Here is a 22,835-nt window from a genome sequence, read left to right on the forward strand (position 1 = left end):
ACCTGCCGTGTGACTGCCCGGCTCGGCTCTCGGCGCCTGATTTCCATCCCGGCCTGTGCCAGATTTACTCTCTCCTTTCCTTGTTTGTTTTGGTTACATCAGATGTTTACAAATCCCATCAGGGCAAAGGAATCCGCGGCAGAGGGGTAAACGTTCTCGTATTGTGTGTTCTAACAGCCGTTCCCTTTTCTCAGCCGGACTGTGAAGGTCTCTCTGTTGTTTCCTCTGCGATCCGCGCTGTGTGACGGAGCAATCACACTGCAGGAGGCTCGGATGGATCTCCGGCTCCAGCCCTGGCTCCGCATTGGCCAACAGCGGCACTCCGAGTCTCAACGGGAGAACTGCAATAGCAGCGATCTTATCAAGGCGCCGGTGCAGCTCTACTCACAATCATGCATGTTTTGTGTTTTTTTCTTCTAATTTGCATGGAAATGCAAAACATGTAGTAAAGTAAAAGCATTGCCGTGAAATATAAACAATAGTGTTTCTTAACATAAGTATAAATGTAAAATCTAAATGCTTTTTGAATATGTGTGTGTATGTGTGTTTGTGTCTATTTACTGATTTCAAGTGTAAAACTTAAAATTCTTGAAATTTTTTGCCTTTGTTTACATATATATATGCGTGTATGTGTGGGTGTACGTCTTGGTGTCTGTGTGTGTAATGAATATGTACAAGAACAACAATTTCCATGTAATAACCACATCCTCTGCAAACACTACTGTGGGTAAGATTCAGCTAAGCACAGTTCTAAAGTGTTTGACAGAAAGCAATGGTTTTTAAACCGAATGATTGCGGGATCAAAATATAAATCTAAACTCCCCAGCGAAACTATTTTCGTGGTTAGCTCTTATTGTCACTTTTAGGTTATCTTTCCTTCGAAAGTAATCTGCCCACTCAGAGTACACAGGTTGTTTCTAAAAAGTACTAAGAACATTTCTCTTGAGTTGAGCTATAATGAAAATCAGGCGCTTTTCTCTCGTAGAACCGCGTTAAAGAGCACTTTAATAGTTTTCCAAACATTCCAAAAACTAAACATGAATGGAAAAGTGAACTGAGTCCCAGTGAGCCAATGTATTCAAAAAGTGATGCAAAGACAAAGGAGACCGTCAAATAATGTAAGTATAATCACGTGCCCACTATACAAACATATTTGAGTTAGCCTTTCTTTGATTGCTTTAAACAATGTGTTATGGAAACATATATTACTCTTTTAATAAAAAATACAATAAATGTTAGAATCTTCTCTTTTATTGGACCAACTTCTGTTGGCGAGAGAGACAAGCTTTCGAGCTTACACGGAGCTTTTCTTCTTACCTGAATGCTTGTCTTTCTCACCAACAGAAGGTGGTCCAATAAAAGACAATACCTAACCCATCTTGTCTATCTAATATCCAGGAACCAACTCGGCTACAACACCGCATACAGAATATTTTTGGTAATACTAACTACATGCTATAAAAACATATTATTGTAATGTGTCATCAATTTCTCTCAAATTCTCAAGGCTCAATATAAGTCAAAAGAACATTATTATTGCAGGACTGTCGAAATAGTCTCTTCTTAATCAAATATTTACATACCTTTTGCTTCATGATTATGCATTTCTACCCTGAATTATTTGCAATACGGAAAGTCAGATGAAATCATATTTGGAGTTAAATACACTGGTTTATAAAAATAAGTTAATATTGAGAACTGTGCTGTCACTGGAACATTTTGCCCTTCAGTAACATTCTTATTCTCTCCGATCTATGTTTCTAAAAACATAGAAAAATGTCCTTACTTTGTAATATCTGAAGTAAGGTAACTTATATAGTATCACAGATTAAAAGCAGATTCAAGTTTTGAAAAAAACACCGTTTAATGAGAACTGCAAAAGGGAAATAGGAAATTTGTTTTCTAAATGGGTTCACAATGTAAATATTATTACATAAAATATATTTATATGCACGTATCCGTCCAATACTCTGAGGACAACATTGACTCCAAACTCAATTCCGAATAGCATGCCAGAGTCTGGTTCCGGTGATCAAAGCTTTAAAAGAAAAACATCTAGTATAACCGAGAATTGATCTCTCTCCCCGACCCACAACATTCTCTCTAATACAGGCCCCCAAACGCTTGATGCACTCAGTAATTCTCTAACGATTAACAGCTACCTATATTTACAAATATAAATCACAAGATTAAGCAGATATTAGTTGACCTGAATGGACGTCTGATCCATGTTATTGTCTAACTTCTCAGTAATTAGAATATGATTCTTTAATCTCACAAGAGTGCTGACTAGTCAGAGTATATGCATAGTTTGGGAAAAGTTGAACTGGCTCTTTCTGGAGTCCGTGGTTAGAGAAACCTCATGTGAGCAGGAGTGAAGAAAAGCTCTGACTCCATCGAGCCCCACAAACTGCGAGACGGGAACGCCACTGAAAGTCACACTCGAGGAGTCAAACAGCTGCAAGTTTCTCCACCGGCGGAGCCTCAGGGCCAGTAACACTATGATAAAGGTAAAGAAGAAGCAGGAAACGGAAGCCACAGCGTTCACCAAATACAAGGTGAGGCTGGACTGGAGGTCTACAGGAGCTGAGAGGCTGCTTAAATCGGAGAGGATTTCGGGGATGCTGTCAGCCACCACCACCGTGACAGTGGCCGTGGCAGAGAGAGGGGGCTGCCCGTTGTCCTTCACTAAAACCACCAGACTTTGCTTGAGCACATCTTTGTCGAGAAAGTAGCACGCTGTCCTGATCTCTCCGCTGTGGAGTCCCACAGAGAAGAGCCCCGCCTCTGTAGCCTTCAGCAGCAGTAGGAGAGCCAGGCGTTCTGCCTGGAGTCTGCATCCACCGCCACCACCTTAGTGACCAGGTAACCCGGTTCGGAGGAGCGAGGGGCCAACTCCACTCCCATGGAGCCATCGGTGGGAAAGGAGGGGTGTAAGATGTGCGGAGTGTTGTCATTCTGATCCAGTATAAAGAGAGTGACGGAGACATTACTGCTGAGAGGTGGGGAACCCCCATCCTGAGCCTGCACTTGGAACCGAATCTCCCGGAACTGTTCGTAATCGAAGGAGCGCAGAGCGTAGAGAGCCCCAGTCTCGGAGTTAATGGAGATGGAGGAGGAGGACAGCGGAGCTCCCTGGATCTGAGTTCCAGTAATGAAGTAAAAAGCAAGAGAGTCCTGTGGCACCTTTAAGACTAACAGATGTATTGGAGCATAAGCTTTCCTGGGTGAATGCCCACTTCGTCTGATGCATGTAATGGAAATTTCCAGGGGCAGGTATAAATATGCTGGCAAGAATCAGTCTGGAGATAACGAGGTTAGTTCAATCAGGGAGGTTGAGATCCTCTGCTAGCAGTTGAAGTGTGAACATCAAGGGAGGAGAAATTGCTTCTGTAGTTGCTAGCCATTCACAGTCTTTGTTTAATCCTGATCTGATGGTGTCAAATTTGCAAATGAACTGAAGCTCAGCAGTTTCTCTTTGGAGTCTGGTCCTGAAGTTTTTTTGCTGTAAGATGGCTACCTTTACATCTGCTATTGTGTGGCCAGGGAGGTTGAAGTGTTCTCCTACAGGTTTTTGTATATTGCCATTCCTGATATCTGACTTGTGTCCATTTATCCTTTTATGTGGTGACTGTCCAGTTCGGCCAATGTACATAGCAGAGGGGCATTGCTGGCACATGATGGCATATATAACACTGGTGGACATGCAGGTGAATGAACCTGAGATGTTGTAGCTGATCTGGTTAGGTCCTGTGATGGTGTTGTTGGTGTAGATATGTGGGCAGAGTTGGCATTGAAGTTTGTTGCATGGATTGGTTCCTGAGTTAGAGTTGTTATGGTGTGGTGTGTGGTTGCTGGTGAGAATATGCTTAAGGTTGGCAGGTTGTCTGTGGGCGAGGACTGCCTGCCTCCCAAGGTCTGTGAAAGAGAGGGATCATTGTCCAGGATGGGTTGTAGATCACTGATGATGCGTTGGAGAGGTTTAAGCTGAGGACTGTAGGTGATGGCCAGTGGAGTTCTGTTGGTTTCATCATAAAGGTTGGGGTGCGGGAGGGAGTGCAGGGTGTGGGAGGGGTGTGAGAGGGGGTGCGGTGTGCAGGAAGGGGCTCGGGGCAAGGGATTGGGGCAGAGGAGGGGTGAGAGGTGTATGAGGGGGCTCAGGGAAGGGAGTTGGGGGGGCAGGAGGGGTGCAGAGTGCAGGAGGGGGCTCAGGGCAGGGGGTTGAGGTGTAGGAGGGATGCTGAGTGCAGGAAGGGGCCCAAGGCAGGGGGTTGGGATGCAGGAGGGGTGCGGGGTATGACGGGGGCTCAGGGGTGAGAGTTGGAGTGCATGGGGGTGCAGGGTGCCGCAGGGGGCTCAGGGCAGGGAGTTGGGATGCATCCATGTTCCCCACGACTGTTAATTCTCCCGTCCTTGAATCCAAGTGGAATGTCCGTGAAGCTTTATTAGTTATCTTTCTGATTTGAGTATTAGAACATAAGAATGTCCCTACTGGATCAGACTAAGGGCCAGGTACCCCAGAGGGAATGAACAGAACAGGTAATCATCAAGTGATCCACCCTCTGTCGCTCATTCCCAGCTTCTGGCAAACAGAGGTTAGGGACACCATTCCTGACCATCCTGGCTAATAACCATTGATGGACCTATCCTCCATGAATTTATCTAGTTCTTTTTTAAACCCTATTATGGTCTTGGCCTTCACATCCTCTGGCATGGAGTTCCACAGGTTGATTGTGTGTTGTGTGAAGAAATACTTCCTTTTATTTGTTTTAAACCTGCTGCCTATTAATTTCATTTGGTGACCCCCTAGTTCTTGTGTTATGAGAAGCTGTAAACAACACTTCCTTATCTACTTTCTCTACACCAGACATGATTTTATAGACCTCAATCATATCTCCCCTTAACCATCTCTTTTCCAAGCTGAAAAGTCCCAGTTTTATTAATCTCTCCGCATACAGAAGCTGTTCCATACCCCAAATCATTTTAGTTCCCTTTTCTGAACCTTTTCCAATTCCAATATATCTTTTTTGAGATGGGGTGACCACATCTGCACATAGTATTCATGATATCGGCGTACCATGGATTTATATAGAGTCAGCATGATATTTTCTGTCCTATAATCTATCCATTTCTTAATTATTCCCAGCATTCTGTTCACTTTTTTGATTGTCGCTGCACATTGAGTGGATGTTTTCAGAGGACTATCCACAATGACTCCAAGATCTCTTTCTTGAGTGGTAACAGCTAATTTATACCCCATCATTTTATATGTATAGTTGGGATTATGCTTTCCAATGTGCATTACTTTGCATTTATCAACATTAAACTTCATCTGCCATTTTGTTGCCCACTCACCCAGTTTTGAGAGATCCTTTCATAGCTCTTCACAGTCTGCTTTGGACTTAACTATCTTGAGTAGTTTTGTATCATCTGCAAATGTTGCCACCTCACTGTTTACCCCTTTTTCCAGATCATTTATGAACATGTTGAATAGGACTGGTCCTAGAACAGACCCCTGGGGGAACACTACTATTTACCTCCCTCCATTCTGAAAACTGACCATTTATACCTACCCTTTGTTTCCTATCTTTCAACCAGTTACCAATCCATGAGAGCACCTTCCCTCTTATCCCGTGGCAGCTTACTTTGCATAAGAAGCTTTGGTGAGGGACCTTGTCAAAGGCTTTCTGAAAATCTAAGTACACTATATCCACTGGATCCCCTTGGTCCACATGCTTGTTGACCCCCTCAAAGAATTCCAGTAGATTGGTGAGGCATGATTTCCCTTTAATAAAACTGTGTTGACTCTTCCTCAACAAATTATGTTCATCTGTATGTCTCACAATATTGTTCTTTATTATAGTTTCAACCAGTTTGTCCTGGTTGAAGTCAGACTTACAGGCCTGTAATTGCCAGGATCACCTCTGGAGCCCTTGTTAGAAATTGGCTCACATTAGCTATCCTCCAGTCATCTGGTAAAGAAGCTGATTTAAATTATAGGTTACAGACTACAATTAGTAGTTCTGCAATGTCACATTTGAGTTCCTTCAGAATTCTTGGGTGATTACCACCTGGTCCTGGTGACTTATTGCTGTTTAATTTACCAATTTGTTCCAAAACCTCCTCTAATGATACCTCAATCTGGGACAGTTCCTCAGATCTAAAAAGAACGGCTCAGGTTTGGGAATCTCCCTCATATCCTCAGCTGTGAAGACCAATGCAAAGAATTAATTTAGTTTCTCCGCAATGGCCTTATCGTCCTTGAGTGCTCCTTTAGCACCTTGATCGTCCAGTGGCCCCATTGGTTGTTTAGCAGCCTTCCTGCTTCTAATGTACTTAAAAAAAAATTGCTATTACTTTTTGAGTCTTTGGCTAACTGTTCCTCAAATTCTTTTTTGGCCTTCCTAATTGTATTTTTATGCTTCATTTGCCAGTGTTTATGCTCCTTTCTATTTTCCTCACTAGGATTTAACTTCCACTTTTTAATGGATGCCTTTTTGCCTCTCACTGCTTCTTTTACTTTGTTGTTTAAGCAACATGGTGGCTCTTTTTTGGTTCTCTTACTATGCTTTTTAATTTGGGGTATACATTTAAGTTGAACCTCTATTATGGTGTCTTTAAAAAGTTTCCACACAGCTTGCAGAGATTTCACTTTTGGCACTGTACTCTTTAATTTCTGTTTAACTAACCTCCTCATTTTTGTGTAGCTCCCCTTTCTGAAATTAAATGCTACAGTGTTGGGTCACTGTGGTGTTTTTCCTACCACACAGATATTAAATTTAATTATATTATGGTCACTATTACCAAATGATCCAGCTATATTCACCTCTTGGACCAGATCCTGTGCTCAACTTAGGACTAAATCAAGAATTGCCTCTCCTCTGGTGAGTTACAGGACCAGCTGCTCCAAGAAGCAATCATTTAAGGTGACAAGAAACTTTATCTCTGCATCCCGACCTGAGGTGACATGACATTTTACCTCTTGGGGTATTCCTTCACCCGGATCAGTCGCTTTCACTGTCACCATCCTGGACCCCATAGGCATATTTTCTAAAACATTAACTTTGTAGACAGGCTGACTAAAAACTGGTGCATTGTCATTAGCATCGTTAACAATAACACGGATTTGCGCAGTGCCAGACCTGACTGGATCTCCCCCGTCAGTGGCTGTGAGGATTAGATCATGGATCTAGCTTGTTCTTTGCGGTCCAGAGACTTTTCTAGCATCAGTTCTGGAATATTTAATTTCATCTGATCCAGTTTGCACATCCAGAGAGAAATGCCTATTACTGCTGAGGTGGTAGCTCTGGAGAGAATTTATCCCTAAATCTGGGTCTTGCGCCTCCTGAAGGGGAAACCACGATCCCGGTGCTGTTGTCTCACTGATTTTTACTTCCAATTCTTCTGTCTGGAAGTTGGGAGAATTGTCTTTAATCTCTGTGATTTCCACTTCAACTCTATAAAGCTTCATTTTTTCTTCAACAATAATCTCAAAATCTTGTACGTCTAATACGGCAATCACAGTCCCAGGTGGACAGTCCTCGGGGACTGAATTGAAGAGAGACCTGATAATAATTTCAAGAGCGTTGTCATTCACATAATTGACCACAATGACAACTTTTGATCTGTCAAAATGGCCTCCCTCGTCATACGCTTGCACCTCAATTTCATATAACGCAGATTCCTCAAAGTTCAGGTTCCCCATGAATGTTATTCTACCCTTTTTTGAGTCCGAGTGGAATATTTTGGAAGCTTTCTCTGTTATTTTCCTGAATTAGTATTTTATCTGTTGACTCCTTCATCCAGATTGGTGACTTTTACGTAACCACCCTGGAACCTTTCTGCAAATTTTCCAAAATGTTCACTTTCTAGACAGGCTCATTAAAAACCGGCACATTGTCATTTGCATCAAGAACGATAATTCTAATTTGCGCAGTGCCAGACCTGATTGGATCCCCCCATGTCTAGCTGTGAGGACTAGATCATGAACAGCTTTTTCTTCTCTGTCCAAAGACTTTTCCAGCACCAATTCAGCATATTTTACTCCATTTGATCCATTTTCCACACCGAGAGACAAGTGCCTATTACTGCTGAGCTGGTAGCTCTGGAGAGTATTAGTTCCAAAATCTGTGTCCTGTGCTTCTGGGAAAAGAAATTGCGACCCTGGAGCTGTTGTTTCACTATTTTTTATCTCAATTTCTTCTGCTGGGAAGCTAGGAGCATTGTCATTTATATCTGTGATTTCAATTTCAACTCTATAAAGCTTCATTTTATCCTCCACTATAACCTCACTGTTTAACAGACACTCCCTCCAGCCCGTCACAGATCTGCTCTCTGTCTATCCTTTCCGTGGTGAGTAAACGGCCTCTCAAAATTCAAAGCAAAATACCGAGTCCTACCTTTGGAAACAAAGCGGATGCCGGGTCTGAGAGCTGCTTTACAACCAGTCCCAGATCCTTTGCCACATTCCCCATGAAAGATCTTTTCTCCATTTACACCAGAATCAAATAGCAAATCTGCCCAGACACTACCTTCAAAATGGTAACCAATATAAAGCAGAACAGAGCTCGCCCTTTGCAGTGCCAGAGCCTTGTATATCTGCCATTCCTGTGGAGATGTGGAGAAGCATCTGATTCTCTGTCAGGGAAAAGGTCTCCGTTTAGGTTTTATCTTTGGGTAAATGTTTCCAAAACTGTCAATAATTAAACCAAATCCAATTTCAGCTAATGTTGTTCTTTGCTGTTGTCCAGACCCGGTGTGTGTGTGAATCTGTTCACTCTGTGTTCTGTGCTAAGTATCTGCGGGCTGGGCTGGCTCGATCTCTCATTGCATTTCTCCCCTTGTACGTGAACAGTGCCCCTCAGAGCCTCAACCAATAAATGCAGTATCTCCATGCTGGAAATTTTAAAGCGGTATTTATATTTGAGATTTAATATTGTAAACAAGCCACCTGCTGTTTCTTTGGTAAATATACCTGATGCCGAGGGAAGGAACAAAATGTTGGATGCTGGGGGAATCTCATTTTATTCCTTTGAAAGAGTTACTGATAATGGTTGGTGTAGTTTAAATATGGTTGTGTATGAATTATACATACTCAGATTTTTCTAGACATATCAGATATATGTCTTTTAATCTAACAGTCCATCTGTTTGAATGTCATTCGTGTGGTCACTTGTCATATTCTAATATCCTCTTTTAGTGACTTTATTCGTAACATATACATATATCACATGGAGTAATATTTTGTTCATATCTGAGATATTTTGACTTGGTCAAATCTGCCATTTAAGTTACAGTATTCATTACCAGCTCAATTGATGAAATAGGAATACAGAAAACATGAGTGCTCACAATGGATGAGCTCTGTAAAATGGGTGACATAAAATAATCTGTCAAGTATCAGGGGGTAGCCGTGTTAGTCTGTATCTATAAAAACAACAAGGAGTCTGGTGGCACCTTAAAGACTAACAGATTTATTTGGGCATAAGCTTTCGTGAGTAAAAACCTCACTTCTTCGGATGCATCCGAAGAAGTGAGGTTTTTACTCACGAAAGCTTATGCCCAAATAAATCTGTTAGTCTTTAAGGTGCCACCAGACTCCTTGTTGTTTTTATAAAATAATCTGTACTCCATAAATTTTCAATTCTTGTAATTTTAACAGTCAGTTAACAATTGAGAATAGAATGAGAGGCTTCATTGAAAATTATACCACAAAAGAGCAATAATGCATAAATGCAAAATATGAACAGACAAACATGTGCATTTATATACAGATGCCCAACACACACATATACAGATATATACCACATATCTGGTAGTAATACCAGTTTGACAAACTGCCTACCCATATAATGAATAAAATCACATGATTATTTGGTTTATTCTGCATCTTTGGTCACTGAGACTCACAGACTTCAAGACCAGAAGGAAACGATTGTGATCATCCAGTCTGACCGCCTGCACATTGCAGGCCACAGAACCTCACCCACCCACGGCCTGTGATAGACCCATAATTTCTCACTGAGTTACTGAAGTCCTTAAATTCCTCATGATTTAAAGATTTCAAATTGCAAAGAATCTACCATTTACTCTAGTTTAAACCAGTAAGTGACCCGTGCCCTATGATGCAGAAGTAGGCAACCTTCCCCCCCCCATCTCTGCCAATTTGACCCCTGGAAAAATTCCTTCCCAACCTCAAATATGGTGAACAGTAGGATCCTGAGCATGTTGGCAAAACCCACCAGCCATACACCTGAGAAAATATTGTCTGTAGTAACTCAGAGCCCTCCCCATCTAGTGTCCCATCTCCAGCCATTGGGGATATTTGCTACTAGCAGTTGCAGATAGGCCACTTCCCATTGTAGGTTATCTCATCATACCTTCCTTTCCCTAAAATTATCAAGCTCAGTCTTGAAGCCAGTTAGGGTTTTTGCTCCCATTATTCTTCTTGGAAGGCTATTTTAGAACCTCACGCCTCTGATGGTTAGAAATCTTTATCTAATTTCAAGACTAAACGTGTTGAGGGCCAGTTCATATCCATCTGTTCTTGTGTCAATATTGGTGCTTAACTTAAATAACTCCTTTCCCTCCCTGGTATTGATCCTTCTGATGCATTTATAGAGAGCAATCATATCTCCCATCAGTCTTCTTTTGGTTAGGCTAAACAAGCTAAACTCCCAGAATCTCCTGTCAGTATAGATTTCCACTCCTCTAATAATCCTAGTGGCCCTTTTCTGCACCTGTTCCTGTTTGAATTAATCTTTCTTAAACATGGGAGACGAGAACTGCACACAGTATTCCAGATGAGGTCTCACCAGGGCCTTGTATAATGGTAATAACACTTCTCTATGTCTACTGAAAATACCTTGCCTGATGAATCATAGGACTGCATTAGCTTTTTCATGGCTGCATCACTTTGGAGGCTCATAGTCATTCTGTGATTGACCACTAATAACCTCCCTCCAGCCTGACAGTTCTCCTCTCAGTATGGCCTGTTGTCGTCTCCCTTTTAACCAGTTCCTTATCCACCTTTCAATTCTCATATTAATCTCCTTCTTCTCCAATGTAACTAATAATTTCCCATGTGGAACTGTATCAAATGCCTTACTGAAATCCAGGTAGATCTACTGTATTTCCTTTGTCTAAAAAATCAGTTATCTTCTCCAAGAAGGAGATCAGGTTGGTCCGACATGATTTACCTTTTTCAGAAAACTATGTTGTATTTCATCCGCGTTACCGTTTACCTCTTTGTCATTACCTACTTTCTCTTTCAAAATTTGTTCCAAGACCTTGAATATAATTTAGGTCAAACTCAAAGGCCTGCAGTTTCCTGGATCACTTTCTCGCCTTTCTTATAAATAGGTATATATTAGCAATTTTCTAATCATAGGTCATGACCCCCAAGTTTACAGATTCATTCAGTTGCACTCTGTCCATCAGCTTGCAGACAGAAGGCAAGAGCCAATGCTCCGGCTGCTGGAGCATCAAACTGATATGCTCCAGCGTATGGTTGATCTGCAGGAAAGGGCAGCAGGAGCAGAGACTGCCGCTACAGCCCCTGTGTAACCAACAGCCCTCCTCCCCAAGCTCCATAGCCTCCTCACCCAGACGCCCAAGAACACGGTGTGGGGGCCTCCGGCCACCCAGTCACTCCACCCCAGATGATTGCCCGAGCATCAGAAGGCTGGCCTTCAATAAGAGTTAAAGTTTTAAACTGCAGTCTGTCCTTTTCCTTCCCTCCTCCCCCATCCATCCCGGGCTACCTTGGCAATTATCCCCCTAGTTGTGTGATGACTTAATAAAGAATGCATGAATGTGAAGTAACAATGACTTTATTGCCTCTGCAAGCGGTGCTCGAAGGGGGAGGGGTTTTTGGTTTACAGGGAAGTAGAGTGAACCGGGTGAGAGGGTGGGGCAGAGGGTTCATCAAGGAGAAACAAACAGAAGTTTCACACCGTAGCCTGGCCAGTCACAAAACTTGTTTTCAAAGCTTTTCTGATGCGCACCGCGCCCTGCTGTGCTCTTCTAACTGCCCTGGTGTCTGGCTGCGCGTAATCAGCGGCCAGGCGATTTGCCTCAACCTCCCACCCCACCATAAATGTCTCCCCCTTACTCTCACAGATATTGTGGAGCGCACAGCAAGCAGCAATAACAATGGGGATATTCTTTTCGCTGAGGTCTGAGCGAGTCAGTAAGCTGCGCCAGCGCACTTTTAAATGTCCAAATGCACATTCCACCACTATTCGGCACTTTCTCAGCCTGTAGTTGAACAGGTCCTGACTATTGTCCAGGCTGCCTGTGTACGGCTTCATGAGCCATGGCATTAAGGGGTAGGCTGGGTCCCCAAGGATAACTATAGGCATTTCAACATCCGCAACGGTTATTTTCTAGTCCGGGAAGAAAGTCCCTTCCTCCAGCATTCAAAACAGACCAGAGTACCTGAAGATGCGAGCATCAGGTACCTTTCCTGGCCATCCCATGTTGATGTTGGTGAAACGTCCCTTGTGATCCACCAGGGCTTGCAGCAGCATTGAAAAGTACCCCTTGCGGTTTATGTACTCGGTGGCTTGGTGCTCCGATGCCAAGATAGGGATATGGGTTCCGTCTATGGCCCCACCACAGTTTGGGAATCCCATTGCAGCAAAGCCATCCACTATGGCCTGCACGTTTCCAAGAGTCACTACCCTTGATATCACCAGGTCTTTGATTGCCCTGGCAACTTGGATCTCAACAGCCCCCACAGTAGATTTGCCCACTCCAAATTGATTCCCGGCTGACCAGTAGCTGTCTGGTGTTGCAAGCTTCCACAGGGCTATCGCCCCTCGCTTCTCAACTGTGAGGGCTGCTCTCATCCTGGTATTCTGCCACTTCAGGGCAGGGGAAAGCAAGTCACAAAGTTCCATGAAAGTGCCCTTACGCATGCGAAAGTTTCGCAGCCACTGGGAATCGTCCCACACCTGCAGCACGATGTGGTCCCACCAGTCTGTGCTTCTTTCCCTGGCCCAGAATTGGCGTTCCACGGCATGAACCTGCCCCAGTAACACCATGATTTGCACATTGCTGGGGCCTGTACTTTGTGAGAGGTCTATGTCCATATCAATTTCCTCATCACTCTCATCGCCGCGCTGCAATCGCCTCCTCGGCTGGTCCTGGTTTTGCTTTGGCATGTCCTGGCTCTGCATATACTCCAGGACAATACGCATGGTATTCATAGTGCTCATAATTGCCGCGGTGATCTGAGCGGGCTCCATGATCCCAGTGCTATGGCGTCTGGTCTGAAAAAAGGCGCGAAACTAGTATCTGACAGATGGAGGGAGGGAGGGGCGAGTGACGACATGGCGTACAGGTACAGGGAATTAAAATCAACAAAGGTGGCTGTGCATCAGGGAGAAACACAAACAACTGTCACACAGAATGCCCCCCCCCAAAGACTGAACTCAAAACCCTGGGTTTAGCAGGCCGTTGATTTCACGGAGGGAGGGGGAAGCAAATGAATACAGAACAAATCTATTTTTTACATCTTAAGCTGGCAGACGACGGTGCAGCATGACTGATAGCCCTCGGCATCTTCTGGGTGCTTGGCAGAAAATAGCATACTATGACTGATAGTCATCATCGTCGAGACTGCCCAGGTGCCCATGATTGACAGCCACTGCAGTACGATGACGATGGATACCAGTCGTAATATACCATCTTCTACCAAAAGGCAAGGGGCTGCTTTTGTGTGCAATGCAGCCCCACGTCTGCCAGCACCCAGATCGCCGATGAAGGCTACCAGTCATACTGCACCGTCTACTGCCAAAAGGCAATTAGCTGCTGCTGTGTAGCAATGCAGTACCACGTCTGCCGGCACCCAGAGGACATATGGTGACGGTGAGCTGAGCTGAGCTGAGCGAGCTTCATGCTTGGCGTGGTATGTTGTCTGCACAGGTAACCCAAGTAAAAAGGCGCGAATCGATTGTCTGCCGTTGCTCTGACGGAGGGGGAGGTGCCTGACGACATGTACCCAGAACCCCCCGCAACACTGTTTTGCATCATTCAGGCATGGGGATCCCATAGTGCAACGCTCCGGAAGTCGACGCTAGCCTCGGTATTGTGGACGCGGTCCACCGACTTCATGCACTTAGAGCATTTTATGTGGGGACACACACAATCGGCTGTATACAACCGATTTCTATAAAACCGGCTTCTATAAATTCGACCTAATTTCGTAGTGTAGACATACCCTAAGGCTCGCCACCTGGGGATCCTGAAGGGCTGTAAGTAGATACATGTTACGGAAAAGGAGAGACTTTCACATTCCCATTGGGAATCAAAGCTTGCTCTTAACTCTGAAAGTGGCACAAAGAAATTTCCCCAAAATATGACATTGGTATGTATATGAAGGCGTTTGGAGGATATTTCTAAATATTTGTATAACTCCTTGTGAACACTGAATATTGGCTCAGGGTAGCTAAGAGAAATCTGGTGTTACAACTGCAAATAAAGAAAAATTGCCCTATAATATTTTTGTAATCTCACCAATATTTGGAAAAGTGTTTTTCCCCTTTAAATAGTATGGCATATCCAAAATAACTAATAGTGTTATGTAAAGATTTTATCATCACTTACTTAGCATGATACATCAAGGCTCTGTCACTGTTGAGTAATAAAATCATAAAAACATATGCCATTAAAACATCTATATCACACCACTACCCAACACAATGCTATAATAGAAAGACATTACCCAAAGAACAAGAGTATCTTTCTATACTTGCAGCTATAGCAACTACCCAAGATCTTACAGAATCATAGAATTGTAGGACTTGAAGGGACTTCTAGAGGTCATCTAGTGCAATCCCCTGCACTCATGGCTGGACTAAGTATTATCTAGACCATCCCTGGCAGCTGTTTGTGTAACCTGGTCTTAAAAATCTCCAACGGTGGAGATTCCATAACCCCGCTAGGCAATTTTTTAACCACACTGACAATTAGGAAGTTTTTCCTAATGTCCAATGTAACCTGCCTTTGCTGCAATTTAAGACCATTGCTTCTTGTCCTAGCCTCAGAAGTTAAGAAGAACAATTTTTCTCCCTACTCTTTGTAACAAACTTTTATGTACTTGAAAACTGTTATGTCCCCTTTCAGTCTTCTCTTCTCCAGACTAAACAAACCCAATTTTTTCAATCTTCCCTCATAGATCATGTTTTCTAGACCCAGGGGTTGGCAACGTTTGGCACGCGGCTCACCAGGGTAAGCACCCTGGCGGGCCGGGCCAGTTTTATTTACCTGCTGATGTGGCAGGTTCGGCCGATCGCGGCCCCCACTGGCCGCGGTTCGCTGTCCCGGGCCAATGGGGGCGGCGAGGAGCCGCAGCCAGCACATCGCTCGCCCGCGCTGCTTCTCACCGCCCCCATTGGCCCGGGACGGCGAACCGTGGCCAGTGGGGGCCGCGATCGGCCGAACCTGCCATGTCAGCAGGTAAATAAAACTGGCCCGGCCCGCCAGGGTGGCTTACCCTGGCGAGCCGCGTGCCAAATGTTGCCAACCCCTGTCTAGACCTTTAATAATTTTTGTTGCTCTTCTCTGGACTTTCTCCATTTGTTCACATCTTTCCTGAAATATGGCACCCAGAAATATACCAGTTGAAGCTAATCCATGCCGAGTAGAGTGGAAGGATTACTTCTCATGTCTTGCTTACAACACTCCTGCTAATACATCTGTGATGCATGGCGAGAAAGGGTTAAACATCCTGCAAAATAAATAACTGTCAAAAGACATGTGGGGAGATAATGTTTGTGTTTTTGTGTATTTTGTGTATGAATCGGGTTGACTATGTAATCAACCGTCCCTATCCATTCTGTATTCTGATAATTCAGAGGTCAAAAGAACATCCTATCATTTAAATGAATTGTAAACATGGGATATCTCGGTATTCATCTCTCTTTGAAATGTACTGTGAATGGTGGAGAAACAAGCAAATGGCCTTATGTTAATTCATATAGCTACGTACTGGTGATGGACCTCCTTCAAAGTCATTCTAATTACCTTTTGTTCCCTGAGGAACTCCAATTTGTCAAAAGACATAAACTTGTATAAAATATCCTTGGGTCCTGATTCTGTCATCTCAGGGCTTGGCTACACTGGCAATTCACAGCGCTGCACTTGCTGCACTCAGGGGTGTGAAAAAACACCCCCCCTGAGCGCAGCGAGTGCAGCGCTGTAAAGCGCCAGTGTAATCAGCGCCCGCAGCGCTGCAAGCTATTCCCCTTGGAGAGGTGGAGTACTTGCAGCTACACTCATGCTTCACACTCATGCTTCACAGCGCTGCCGCGGTAGCGCTGCCACAGCAGCGCTGTGAATCCGCGAGTGTAGCCAAGGCCTCAGATCTGCTTAGGCTTCATCAGGGGAAGTTTGAATCGCAAGACTGAGGTCCCAGTTATTCTGGTATACCCTGAATATGAGATTTGGACATTGGACTATAACCTATGAACTATTTCTGAAAGAACTCTTTGCAACTACAAAGCTCACCATCTCTGCTATGAATATGAACCTCAATGAATTGAACTCATGTCTGTATGTATATTGATCTTTTAACCATAATCTCTCTCTCTTTTTTTTAATACATTTTAATTTAGTTAATAAGAATTGGCTGCAGTGTGTATTTGGGTAAGATCTGAAACAGTCATTAACCTGGGAGATAATGTGTCCGATTCTTTGGGATTGGAAGAACCTTTTCTTTTATATGATAAAATAAGATTTACAGAAATTTTCATCATATTTGACGTGAGTACCTGGATGGAGGCCTGAGGCTGAATCACTTTAAGGGAACTGTGTTGTTTGGACTTCTGAGTAACAGTAAGGTAATAAAGAAGCTGTTTTATATTGGTTTGGTGAATCTAAGTATTGGAATATCCACCAGCTTTATGGGGATTGTCTGCCCCATTCTTTACAGTTCACCCTAATTGAATGACCATAGTTGGCTCCCCACTAGGACCCTGGTCACAACATCCCAGAATGATGTTCACTTTTTTTTTGCCACACCGTTACACTTTTGACTCATATTTAGCTTAAGATCCACTATGACCCCTATATCCCTTTCTGCAGTCCCCTTTCTAGACAGTCATTTCCCATTTTGTATGTGTGCAACTGATTGTTCCTTCCTAAGTGGAGTACTTTGCATTTGTCCTTATTAAATGTCATCCTATTTACTTCAGATTATTTCTCCGGTTTGTCCAGATCATTTTGAATTTTAATCCTATCCTCCAAAGCACTTGCAACCCCTCCCAGCTTGGTAGCATCCACAAACTTTATAAGTATACTCTCTATGCCATTATCTAAATAATTGATGAAGATATTGAACAGAACCAGATCCAGAACTGATCCTTGTGGGAACCCACTTGATACGCCCTTCCAGGTTGACTGTGAATGACTGATAACTTCTCTCTAGGAATGGTTTTCCAACCAGTTATGCATCTACATTATAGTAGCTCCATCTAGGTTGTATTTACCTGGTTTGTTTATGAGAAGGTCATGCGACACAGTATCAAAAGCCTTACTAAAGTTAAGATATACCACATGTACCACTTCCCCACTACTCACAAGGCTTGTTACACTGTCAAAGAAAGATATTAGATTGGTTTGACACAGTTTGTTCTTGACAAATCCATCCCGACTGTTACTTAGCACCTTATTATCTTCTAAATGTTTGCAAATTGATCGCTTAATTATTTGCTCCATTATCTTTCCAGGTACTGAAGTTAAGCTGACTGGTCTGTAATTCCCCAGAATGTCCTTATTTCTCTTTTTTAGATTGGCACTATATTTGCCCTTTTCCAGTCCTCTGGAATCTCTCCCATCTTCCATGACTTTTCAAAGATAATTGCTAATGGATCAGATATCTCTTCAGTCATCTCCTTGAGTATTCTAGGACAGTGTCTCTCAACCTTTCCAGACTACTGTACCCCTTTCAGGAGTCTGATTTGTCTTGTGTCACACCCCACACACACCCCAAGTTTCATCTCACTTAAAAACTTACAAAATCAGACATAAAAATACAAGTATCACAGCACACTATCACTGAAAAAATGCTTACTTTCTATTTTTACCATATAATTATAAAATAAATAAATTGGAATATAAATATTGTACTTACATTTCAGTGTATAGTATACAGAGCAGAATAAACAAATAATTGTCTATGAAATTTTAGTTTGTACTGACTTTACTAGTGCTTTTTATGTAGCCTGTTGTAAAACTAGGCAAATGTTGATGTACCCCCGGAAGACCTCTGAGTACCCCTCATTGAGAACCACTGTTCTCAGGCCCTGGTGATTTGAAAACATCTAACTTGTCTAAATAATTTTTAATTTGTTCTTTTCCTATTTTAGCCTCTGATTCTTCCTCATTTTTACTGGCATTCACTATATTAGATGTCCAGTCACTACTAACCTTTTTGGAGAAAACTGAAACAAAAATGTAATTTAGCACTTCTGCCATTTCCACATGTTCTGTTATTGTCCTCCCCCCATTGAGTAATGGGCTTATCTTGTCCTTGGTCTTCCTCTTGCTTCTAATGTATTTGTAGAATGTTCTCTTGTTATTCTTTATGCCTTTGGCTAATTTAATCTTATTTTGTGCCTTGGCCTTTCTAATTTTTTCCCTACATACTTGTGTTATTTGTTTATATTCACCCTTTATAATTTGACCCAGTTTCCACTTTTTGTAGGACTCTTTTTTTTTTTTTTTTTTTTTAGTTTCAGACTTTTGAAGATCTCCTGCTTAAGCTAGGGTGATCTCTTGCCATACTTCCTATTTTTCCTACACAGTGGGATAGTTTGCTCTTGTGCCCTTAATAATAATGTCTCTTTGAAAAACTGCCAACTCTCTTGAACTCTCTTCCCCCTTAGACTTGCTTCCCAAGGGATCTTACCTACCAACTCCCTAATTTTGCTACAATGTGCTTTCTTGAAATCCATTATCTTTTTTTTTTGATGTTTTTCCTCCTACCATTCCTTAGAATCATGAACACTACCATTTCATGATCACTTTCACCTAAGCTGCCTTCCACTTTCAAATTCTCAACCAGTTCCTCCCTATTTGTCAAAATCAAATCTAGAATACCTTCTCTCCTAGAAGCTTTGTACACCCTCTGAAATAAAAAAAAGTTTCCAATACGTTCCGAACATGTAGGACAATCTGTGCCCTGGAACATTAAACTAGGCTCAGTTATTCAAAAGAAGCATTTTGAAAAGTATTTCAAAAATACATGTTTCAGTTAGACAGCTTTCATATTTTTCTCTACTATCAGAAAAAAAGCAGATCTTAAAGAAGATACTTAATGTTTCTGGAAAATGCATTTATTCCAAGGAAAGCTTTTGAAATTGGAGGAAAGACGCTATTCCCTTGAAAGTAAGAACTGTCTTTCAGTTAAAGCAATGGAAAGGGATTTAGGAGGTATGACTTTTATCCTCGGCTTACTTAATACTTCATTCCTGACTTGCCACCGCTCAGTTACTCCCATTATACCTCACATACTCGTGTAAAATGGAAATAACTTTATCTGCCTTGCAGGGATGTTGTGACAATAAATTCATTCATACTTTGAGACCACGGATAATATGAGGATGACGGAAAGACACCTACTCTTTCACAATAAACACCTGTTCTGCAAAGATATCATGTAAACAATGAAAACAGAAGCTCACCTCCCCAGTAGTCTCCGTCTCAGCCTGTAAACTGCTACATCCATTGCCAATAAATGGCATCCCAGAGCTGTCACTGCACAGAATATTCTCTGCCATTTGGGCATTGGGTTTCAGGAAGGTACATTTATTCCTCGTTAAATCTGAGGACAAACACAGCTGGTAGGTGTAAGGCAAAGTCCCATCTTCATAGCTTGGTGGGAACCTGCGGCCGGTATTTGAATAAGGGTCAGGACCAAAACACTGAAGTAATTTGAGATTTCCTGACCTTCGCAATTTCATCACAATGGCCAGTGTAACTGTCAGGAGGAACAAAAACGAGATCAGGGCTAAAGCCAACACCAAGTAAAACTGTAAATCAGACTGAGGTGCCGAGTCACCCGATTGGTCACTCATTTCCGGAAGAGCCTCTTGGAAGTTCTCAGCAAACACCAGGTTGAGAGTCACTGTGGCTGACAGAGGCGGCTGCCCATTATCCTTCACCAGGGTGACCAGCCTGTGCTTCACAGCATCTTTGTCCGCAAAGGCGCGGGCTGTCCGGATCTCCCCGGTATGCAGCCCCATGCTGAAGAGCGCCGGTTCCGTGGCCCGGAGCAGATGGTAGGAGAGCCAGGCATTGTGTCCTGAGTCACCATCCACCGCCACCACCTTAGTCACCAGATAACCTGCCTCGGCCGAGCGAGGGACCATCTCGAACAAGGCGGAGCCATCGGCTCCGAGGGAAGGGTACAGGATGCGAGGGGCGTTATCATTCTGATCCAGAATAAACACCCTGACGGTGACATTGCTGCTGAGAGGCGGGGACCCGCCGTCTTGGGCCTTCACTTGCACTTCAAACTCCCGGAATTGCTCGTAGTCGAAGGAGCGCTGGGCATAGATAGCTCCGGTCTGGGAGTTAATGGAGATGTAGGAGGAGAGAGGCAGCTCCTGGAGGTTGCTGCTCAGGATGGAGTAAGTGAGTCGGCCGTTCCGGTCCAGATCCCGGTCTGAGGCTGCTACACTGAAAATAGAGGCCCCGGAGGGATTGTTCTCTGGCACATAGGCGCTGTAGGAAGGTTTCTCAAAGACAGGGGCGTTGTCATTGATATCCGAGATCTGCAACAGGATGGTTTTCTGGGTGGAGAGAGGGGGAGAGCCTTTATCTGTGGCTGTGATTGTGATATTGTACTCCGGTGTCCTTTCCCTGTCCAGGGTGTTGTCTGTGAGGAGCTTGTAGTAACTGTTTGACGAAACCGCTAGTTTAAAAGGCAATTTGTGTTGAATGAGACACGTGACTTCTCCGTTTTCTCCCGCATCTTGGTCACGAACTTTGATCAAAGCTATCACTGTGCCGGGTACTGAATCTTCAGCTACCGGGCTGGACACGGATGTAAACGTCACTTCCGGAGCATTGTCGTTTTCGTCAAGTATTGTTATTTGAACTTTACATTGAGCTGTTTGCCCACCCCCATCCCTGGCTTCTACCCCCAACATGTATTTATGTGTGTCTTCAAAATCCAAATTCCCTATATTTGTAATTCTGCCGTTCTCAGGATCTAAATGATATACTTTACGAGTATTTTCCGGAGTGTTGCTGAATGAGTATGTGATTTGGGCATGTACCCCTTCATCCTTATCCGTGGCTTTCACCTGAAGCACCAAGGAGCCCCGTGGTAGGTTTTCCCTCAGGCTGACTCTGTAGATCTCCTCGGTAAATACGGGGGGATTGTCATTGGCGTCAGTGACATTAACCCTAATCTGAGCAGTCCCGGATCTGACTGGATCTCCCCCATCCACGGCCGACAGGATCAAGTGATGAGAGTTTTGCTTTTCGCGATCCAGAGATTTTTCCAGCACTAATTCTGGGTATTTATTTCCCTCCGGGCTCTCCTTCACAACCAGGGTAAAATGCGGGTTCTTGCTGAGTTGGTAATTCTGCACTGAGTTGATCCCCGTATCTGGATCTTGAGCAGATTCCAGTTGAAATCGCGTACCCGGTAATGCTAACTCATTGATTTCTAAACCAATGTTACTCTTCATGAACCGCGGGGCATTATCATTAATGTCTTGGATTGCTACATTCACATGGAAAACATTCAAAGGATTTTCCACCACCGTTTCGAGTGTCAGGACACAAAGGGGTGTCTCCCCGCATATCGCCTCCCGGTCTATCCTGCCATTCACACACAGGTTGCCATTTTCCCCATTCACACTGAAGTATTGCTTTTCCGAACTAACACGGAGCTTCCGCTGCTGCAGTTCTCTGGTATTTAATCCCAAATCCTTGGCGAGATTCCCCACAAGGGAACCTTTGGCCATTTCTTCAGGTATGGAATAAGGAATCTGCTCCGAGACCGCCCGGCAGAACAAAGAGAATAAGAAGGGAAACAACAGTACCTGCCCTGTGACTGCCCGGCTCGGCTCTCGGCGCCTGATGTCCATCCCGGTCTCTGTCAGATTTGCTCTCTCCTTTCCTTGTTTTGGTTACATCAGATGTTTACAAATCCCATCAGGGCAAAGGAATCCGCGGCAGAGGGGTAAACGTTCCCGTATTGTGTGTTCTAACGGCCGTTCCCTTTTCTCAGCCGGCCTGCGAAGGTCTCTCTGCTGTTTCCTCTGCGATTTGCTCTTTGTGCCGGAGCAATCACACTGCAGGAGGCTCGGATGGATCTCCGGCTCCAGCCCTGGCTCCGCATTGGCCAACAGCGGCACTCCGAGTCTCAACGGGAGAACTGCAATAGCAGCGATCTTATCAAGGCGCCGGTGCAGCTTAGTCGCTTTATTTATTAATTATTAATATTATTATCATCTAAAGAATATACTCAAATTGTAAAGCACTGTACATTTCTTGTTAACTGTAAACAACTGCATCCCAGAGCAAAACTATACATATATTCCCCAAATTTTTTTGTAGATATATCTCTATATATGTGGAAGCTATAGTATGAAATCTTGTCCTTTTCTACAAACTAATCCTTTTGATTTAGTATAGAAAAAATAGCTGTCTGGTGAATCTAAAAAATGAATACGGATAATTTATAGTTCTAATTATTTTTAAACTATATCCAACGAGTAGATAGAAGAACTTTCCAACACTTGCAAAAAGTTCTCGTTCATAAACCACAATCCTCAAATATCCACGTTCACACATATGCGTGGAATCCAGCAAGT

General features: G+C 43.4%; 1 protein-coding gene and 2 pseudogenes across 26 annotated transcripts in view; all 3 read right to left on the reverse strand.

The window, feature by feature from the left end:
• Nucleotides 1-22,835, reverse strand: part of LOC101938858 (protocadherin gamma-C5-like) — a 415,891-nt gene that overhangs the window by 129,871 nt on the left and 263,185 nt on the right. The window contains exon 1 of one of the 26 annotated variants that reach the window (XM_065555811.1): nucleotides 22,062-22,324. The exons of 23 other annotated variants lie outside the window; for them this stretch is intronic. In XM_065555811.1, the coding sequence (XP_065411883.1) occupies nucleotides 22,062-22,106 (45 nt within the window). In that variant the 5' untranslated portion in view covers nucleotides 22,107-22,324. 2 more of the 26 variants (XM_065555803.1, XM_065555814.1) reach the window with 2 other exon arrangements.
• Nucleotides 2,087-7,027, reverse strand: LOC101937228 (protocadherin gamma-A5-like; annotated as a pseudogene).
• Nucleotides 7,073-8,666, reverse strand: LOC135972157 (protocadherin gamma-A4-like; annotated as a pseudogene).

The sequence above is a fragment of the Chrysemys picta genome, chromosome 8, assembly GCF_011386835.1.
Source record: "Chrysemys picta bellii isolate R12L10 chromosome 8, ASM1138683v2, whole genome shotgun sequence".
In the NCBI taxonomy this organism is placed as follows: domain Eukaryota; kingdom Metazoa; phylum Chordata; order Testudines; family Emydidae; genus Chrysemys; species Chrysemys picta.